Source organism: Arachis hypogaea, unplaced genomic scaffold (genome assembly GCF_003086295.3).
Source record: "Arachis hypogaea cultivar Tifrunner unplaced genomic scaffold, arahy.Tifrunner.gnm2.J5K5 arahy.Tifrunner.gnm2.scaffold_610, whole genome shotgun sequence".
NCBI lineage: Eukaryota > Viridiplantae > Streptophyta > Magnoliopsida > Fabales > Fabaceae > Arachis > Arachis hypogaea.
This window is the reverse complement of record NW_027255751.1, coordinates 1-7,507: the sequence shown is the minus strand read 5'-3', so window position 1 is coordinate 7,507 and position 7,507 is coordinate 1. Positions and strand designations below refer to the sequence as shown.

At 37.7% G+C, this 7,507-nt stretch overlaps 1 protein-coding gene, 1 non-coding gene and 1 pseudogene across 2 annotated transcripts; 1 reads left to right on the top strand and 2 right to left on the bottom strand.

Annotated features, from left to right (window-relative positions):
* Positions 1–6: 6 nt before the first annotated feature.
* On the top strand, positions 7–2,329 carry LOC114927416 (E3 SUMO-protein ligase SIZ1). The gene is made up of 2 exons (XM_029296990.2): positions 7–1,022; positions 1,672–2,329. Exons 1-2 carry the CDS (start codon positions 137–139, stop codon positions 1,809–1,811), a joined length of 1,026 nt encoding a protein of 341 aa, XP_029152823.2. The 5' UTR covers positions 7–136; the 3' UTR covers positions 1,812–2,329.
* A 1,119-nt stretch (positions 2,330–3,448) lies between these two features.
* Positions 3,449–3,521, bottom strand: TRNAK-CUU (transfer RNA lysine (anticodon CUU)). Its single transcript has one exon. It is a non-coding gene; the product is annotated as a tRNA-Lys (tRNA).
* Positions 3,522–4,093: 572 nt separating this feature from the next.
* Positions 4,094–7,435, bottom strand: LOC114927417 (uncharacterized; annotated as a pseudogene).
* Positions 7,436–7,507: the final 72 nt, after the last annotated feature.

Here is a 7,507-nt window from a genome sequence, read left to right as displayed (position 1 = left end):
CAGTCCTACTGGCTTAAAGCTTGGCATTAGGAAGAATCGCGATGGACTTTGGGAAGTCAGCAAACCTGAGGACACAAACACCTCTTCTGGTAATAGATTGAAAGAGGTATTTGGAAATCATGAAGTGGTTATTCCAATGAGCAGTAGTGATGGTGATGATCCCAGTGTAAATCAGGGTGGGGGTGGTGGTGGTGGTGGTGGTGGTGGTGGTGGGCATATTGATTATTCTACCACCAACGGAATTGAGATGGATTCTCCATATCTCAATAATGTTAATTTAGCATATGATTATACTGCAAATAACACTTCTGCTCAGGTAGGTGGTGCAGAAGTTATTGTTCTTAGTGATTCTGAAGAAGATAATGATTTATTGGTATCTCCTGCAATTACCTATAAGAACAACGAAACTGAAGATGGTTACTCAGTGCCACCGCCTGGAATTGTTGATTCGTATAATGATGAGCACACTAATCTTGGTGGTAATTCATGCTTAGGACTTTTCCCTAATGATGATGATTTTGGTTTGTGGTCCTTACCACCTGGAACTCAGGCTGGCCCAGGATTCCAATTATTTAGTCCTGATGCAGATGTGTCAGATGCATTGGTGCATTTGCAGCATGGTCCTATTAATTGCTCATCTTCATTGAATGGTTATGCATTGGCTCCGGATGCTGGTTTGGGGTCTGGTAGTCTTATACCAGATTCCTCTGCTGGTCGATCGGATGCTGATTTAAATGTTGGATTGGTTGACAATCCATTGGCATTTGGGGGAGATGACCCCTCACTTCAAATTTTCCTCCCCACAAGACCTGCTGAACCATCAGTGCAACATGAATTGAGAGATCAGGCAAATATGTCTAATGGTGTCCTAAATGAGGATTGGATATCTCTTAGTCTTGGTGGTGGTGCCGCTGGTACAAATGGTGATACTTCCACTCAAAATGGGTTGAATTCTGGACTTCAAATCGCACCCAGAGATCTAGCTAGAGAAGGTGCCGCAAATACCAATATGGATGATGCTGGTTTGTGACTCCATATCCCTAATTATATTATTTCCTTAATTAGTAGTGGAAGTTACTCTTGTTGGAAACTATACCAAGTATATACGGTTAGCTGGGTCTTTAAGCATATTTTTTATGGAGAGAGAAAACTAAAATATACACTAATTGATAAAAGAATGAATACTTTTACTATGAAGTTCGTAAATTATGGTTATGAAATATATATTACTATCTTAGGAAAATAATAATTTGCCTGTCAGCATGTCTCTGTAAAATTGTAAAATGACTGCTAAGTAGTCATCCTTGTAACATATGCTTATATCTTTTTGCCAAAAGTACAATATCAACCATCTCTTCATTAAAATACGGTGCGAAAACACACTGCCTTACTGTCTTGAATACATAATCTGTTTAGTTATATTATTCTTCTATATCATATTCTTGCATTAGAAAAGCAACATATTGAGTTTAATCTTGTTTGACAAATGACCCAAATGCCCATTATTTCTTTGCTCATGTAGAAAATGTATCAATTGAAGATGTAAAGGATGCTAACTTCTAGGCAAAGTTTTAGAGGTTTTCATTCCCTTACGTAAATATACTCTGTCATGTATTAATGCAGTTTGACATTTCTTTTCATTTTCTTGACTGATTATTTCTTCTCATGCAGCATCTTTGCTTCTTGGTATGAATGATGCTAGATCCGACAAGTCAAGTAGACAAAGATCTGATAGCCCATTTTCATTTCCTCGCCAAAAGCGTTCTGTAAGGCCACGCTTGTATCTTTCTATCGACACAGATTCTGAATAATAGGTATCAGACCTTGTGTCTCAAGACATTTAGGCACTCTCCTTAATGCCAGATTTTGTATTTAGTAAGTGAAGGAAGTTGGGAGGCATTTTTGATCCTCATGAAACAGCGGTTGATGTCCAAGGCATCTCTATTCTGAGGCATCTCCATCGGAATAGAGCTGCAGATATGCCCTGCCAACATATTTACTTCTACCCTGTTGGCAAAGATGTTTGCTATAAAGATTCTTAATTCTTTATGCTTGATATTTAAGTTGTCCTTACCACACATGTTAATAGATCAGGCTCAAGCTGTTGTTCTCTTCAATTTTCAATGATGAAACACTGGGTGGTGGGGGGTTAGGGGGGTATAGTTCTGGTTTAATGTACAGTTGATCATTCAGAGATGGTAGTTCAACTTTTTAATTTGGTGGGGAGTTCCCCATAGAAACATTATATCTGCATTTTTCTGTACCAAGAACAAATAACCTGTAAATTTTTAGCCTTGATTCAATAGTGAAATCAAATATTGTTTCTCAACCAATTTGGGCAATTTTTCCTTGTCATATTGTGTGTTTTTCGACCTCATTGCTTATGATCCATGCAGGTAGGCACCCATTTTAGGCACTAAGGTGCCCCTTGGGTTATACATCCAAGTGACAATATTTCTCTTGTATTATGCATTGATCCACCAGCCTTCCTGGCGTGGCTGAAAAAGTGAGTCTCTTCATAAAAAGGGAAAACAATTCCAATATTTCATGGTGATACTTTGCCTGTTGAAGAAATGTGGCTACACAGCATCTATGTGTAGTGTGAACACCCCACAAGACCTGGGTGATGAGGGACACGGTCACAGAAGCTAACATGGTTTAGGCTTAAGCAGTTCCATAATAATCTTGTCAATAAATTGTAGTGCTGGTTGTTAGTTATCGAAATCATTTGTATCCTGATTTAAATTATATCAGTTTTTGGTAAAATTAGAAATCAGCTACAAACAGTCTGTGTATATAAATGCCGAGGGTTGAGCGATTATACTTAGACCTGCAATAACAGTTTAGTTAAGGCAACCCACGAAAAAAAAGTCAAGTAATAAATGCGTTTCAAGATGAACAACTGAGTAAATTATAATCTACCTATGAAAATTTAGAATAGCGTAATTTTATTTATGAACGATCAAAATTAATTTTATTTTTACAAGAGAAAAGCTACGAATGAAATTAACTTCTGGGTGTCTTTGTTATATGAAATTATTTTTCCTAGGTACAAAAGTTTTATTCATTTATAGATTGATTTGTCAACGCTTTGAACTTTCGCAAACAGTAGTAGTTTATTTTTAAAAGATGTTATGACTTGTGAAATCCGTTGATATAAATAATTGTCAGTTTTTATCACAAATAAATTGCTAAATACGTTATAATATGTTTCCTTGCACTTTCTATGCTGCCCATGCATGTCTTCTTGGCCATTATGGAGAAGAATCACATTGGTCTCCTAAATTAGTAGGAAACAAATTTCTCACGGATAATGAAGTATTTGAAGGTGAACAATGCAAGTGTTTTTTTACCCTAAAAATATGTCGCAGAAATAGTAAAAGTGCTAAAAAAAAAAAAAAAAAAAAGTGCTACTAAACTTGAGGAAAAATACAAAAAATAATATTTTCGCCCACCGTGGGGCTCGAACCCACGACCACAAGGTTAAGAGCCTTGCGCTCTACCAACTGAGCTAGACGGGCTTGTTGTGTAAAGAATATATTTAATTATTTTTATATGCGTAAATAATATTGAGTTTAGCTAAGCCAAAATAAATTGTTTAGATCAAATATAATTTTACACCAGCAAGGTCTAAACGTGTAGTAAGGTTTTTTTTTTGGGTAAAAAAGGCGTAACCAAGTTAAACGAGTTTTGATAACAAATCAGCAATAAGCATCACATTAAATTAGGGAGACAATGTTAAGAAAATTTTAAGATTTCAACAAGTTATTTAATGCAAAACGTTAAGAAAACTTTGATGAAAATAAAATTTGGCTTTCCCATTAGAATAAACCGACATTTTTAATAAGGGTTTGAAATCCTTAATAATTTGAGTGTGTGGGTCAGCTCCCACAGAATGAACATATTTTTTGGAGTTTAAAATTCTAAAATTTATTTATTTCTAAAGTTGAAACCGTTAATAATTTTAAAATAGTGGAGATTTGTTTAGGGTTTTCAAACCTAAAAATGTTATTACATAATCTTTTGATCATGGATATATTACCAAAAATGAAACGAGAGACTATTATAAATATATACAGATATCGATGCAAGCTTTATAGAACCGTGATTAATACCTACAAATATATAACCAACAAAAATGTGTTATTCCTGAATCTCTTGATCATGATTCATGAGCTCTCCAAATTTTACTTTTGACAAGAGTTCAGGAATCCACTTGCAATAAAATCAATGAGCCGGCCATTCTAAAGTCCCTAGAAATGATACAAGATGAATTATCTGACACAACATTAACTATAATCAAACCCCCCCCCCCCTAAAGGGGGTAATTTACCTCTGCAATTTGCAGCAAGCCCTTCTGAAATGTTACAGTGAGAAAAATGTCATTTGCTGCACAAGTTAAAGTCAGCATGTAGGGTAAAAGCAGAATGGTTTGTTAGTTAACAACGATTTCAATCTTCGGCTTCTGTTTCCATGACTGGAAGAATACTTAGAGCTGAAGCACCTAGATGCATGCCCCTGATGATACCACCGTATCCTTCCTTAATCTTGTGGCACAAAAGCAATATAGAATCCCAAAGTGCAGATCTTCCCTGACATGAATCATGGAATTGTTAGAATTCGACTATAATAAAATGATCATTTTGCTGGTTGATAAGACCATCAATGACAATATTATCTTCTCTGGACTGTAGCATGCTCACTCATAATGTGTAGAGTATGCACAAGAACAGCATTACAAGTTTAAGTACGGACTTCTGATAGTATAGAGAAAAGAGTTCAACAGTATTTGGCGTATATTCATTACCAACCTGAAGAGAAAATTGCGGCTTCTTGTCCCAGTACAAAGCAAAAATTGGAGGAGCCTGTTTCCCAACAACCAGGATACATGCTCCAGGGTGCAGCACAGAAGGAACGGTCGAAATTACAGCAATGTATTTCTCTGGAAACCTCTCCTTTGGGGGAAGGCCTCCTAAGAACAAGGGGTTCTTACTAGAATGAGCTCCAGCATACGATGTAGCATCCACATGTAACATCCATTTTGGATGTTCTAGGAAAGCACAGAACAGATACAGGAGCAAGTGAGAATCCGAAGGCAGTTCAAGCGTCCACTTTTTGTTCTTTTTATCATAAACTTCGCCACTTCCAAGATATTCATAATTCTTCAAGCAGGTTCCTTCTGCCAGCTCTGATAATTCAGAAAGATATTAGAAATTAGACAAGACAGGTATGTGCTGGCCATAAAATCAACATCAGATTAATCATTAATAGTCCTACACTCCTACTTCAATTTATAAAAGGAAACTTAATGAACCAATTAGCAATATATCCACAGTTCTTTCTACCTCGGATTCTTTGCACAGTGTAATCAGCACGAACACTGCTTTGAGGTAGCAAGCCTTTAACCCACTCTCCTTTAATCAAGGCTTGGAGTCTTTGGTGTTCCGTGATGGCATCCACACAATCCTGCATAATAGGAACCGAAGGAGTCTGTTGTGGGGACAGTTGCATATTAGATCCAGGCAGCTTGGCTGTATGCAATTAAAGTCCCAAAGGAATTTGTCAGAGCTCATAAGCTATTAGCAATTACAAACAAACTAAGACAAAAAAAATCAGTTCTAATTTAATAATGAGAAGCAATGTACACTTGGAAGCCTCTATAGCTTGGACAAGTGTTGAATGTAACTGATGGAGCAATCCATCTTCATTGAGAGCCATTGCTGGTTGCCATTCTTGAGTCTTATCAATTGCTGGCAAGGTAGCAGGGGTTCCAGAAGATGGCATGTCATTGCCCAATGGACTGATTGTGATTGAAATACCAAGTTTGGCAGCTGCTTGTATAACCTATGATATGAATATGAAAATCTTAGGACCATTGAAGCAGAAGTTGACAGTACAATCATATTGGACGTTCTGTGCATTACCCATTTAAAGTGAATCTCATACTAAAGAAAATCATGCGTGAACCTCTACGAATACTATAGACTCAAATGGCCAATCCTGAATACCGGGAAACTTGACACCTCTAAAACAAGTAAGAAATTGTGTGGTTATGCTGCACAGTGCCGAATTCAGGTTTTGACTGGCTTTGCCTTATTTGGGTGGCTCATCCAGGAAGTTGGGCTCATTAGACTTCAGGAACTTACGTTTCAGCAGATGTAAAATAAAAGAGTGTTCAGCTGCTGGGTATAGTATTAATAGTCATACTAGTAACAAGGTGGTATATCTTTCATGCTCTTATTTCACAGGTAATTACATATTCCAATATAGAACTCATCCCCTACAAATTAACTTAGCTAAACACTGATTCTCTTGAAAGGTATTTCTATTGCAGTTACACACATTTTGATCCTAAAATCCTCCATGATTTTTTTTTGGGCCAAACATTAAACATTACCATGAGATAATCGAACATTGTTGTTACCAATACCAACACATATATTGACTTACACACTCGATATTTTGCTTGATTGGTTTTACTCTGCCTTGGTTTCTGAGGAAAAGGATAAAAGAACATGACTACAACCTAGCCAACACCATAACATAAAAGAGTTTAGACTAAAAAGAACCTGAGTGTGACTTGTCTCAATCTTGTTAATCAATGGATTAAGCAAAACTGAAGAAAACCATTGCCTGAGGTGGTCACGCCACTGCTCAATTTGGGGATAGATGCCCAGATGTTCAAAAGCTTCAATTGATTCTTCCATGGACATTGGTGGGGGAAGGTCACCCTCTCCCTTCTTAGGAGGCGTATTAAACTTTTGGGATCCCGGAGACATCCTCACAGGCCTCAATGGTGTCAGCCTTGTAGTTCCAGACGTATTGCCTGAGCCTGTAACTGTACCAGGGCTCACTATGCCAAAACCAGGGACTGTGGGGGGTGGAGTAGACAGCTTGCCTGCAGATTCAATAATTCTTTCACCCACTTCTGCTAAGAACTGTTCTAGCTTTTCCTCTGATGTTATTCTTTTTGCAGAGGAGGCTCGTGAATTAGACCAAGGGCTTGAAACTACCGAATCCAGTCCAGCTGAATTCTGAGCAGAAGTTGGTGTTGAAATCACTCCAGGAGCAAGATACAAAGATGATGAGGAACCAGGTGACCTTGAAGGGGTGCCAATAGCACGTGCTGTGGCTCCTCTGTTGGAATTTGAACCATTGGCATCAATGCGAGAGGAACGAGAGGGGCTGGTAATTGGCTGGTGTAGTGGAACAAGCAAATCTGAAGACACCGACTGGGATTTAGACTTGGGGGTTTCTTGGATGAGTCAGATTGGACCGATTCAAGCTTTGGCTTCGCCCCTAAAAGCTGTAGTTGATGTTTATTGAGAACCATCTGAGTGTTATTAACTTTGGACTTGGGCACAGCTACAACTCCACCACCATGTCTTGCTCTACGAATTAACATAACTTTGAAAAGAGCCAACGTAGTTGCCATAAAGATTACACCCACAAGAATTTGCAGTGTCTTAACAAGCCAATCTGAAGTTTCAATGGAAAAACAACAAAA

Bases quoted from the DNA above. Each gene is read 5' to 3' on its own strand.
- LOC114927416 (XM_029296990.2), top strand. From the start codon at position 137: ATGAGCAGTAGTGATGGTGATGATCCCAGTGTAAATCAGGGTGGGGGT. The intron at 1,023-1,671 runs GTTTGTGACTCC...CTTCTCATGCAG, and splicing joins TACCAATATGGATGATGCTG to CATCTTTGCTTCTTGGTATG.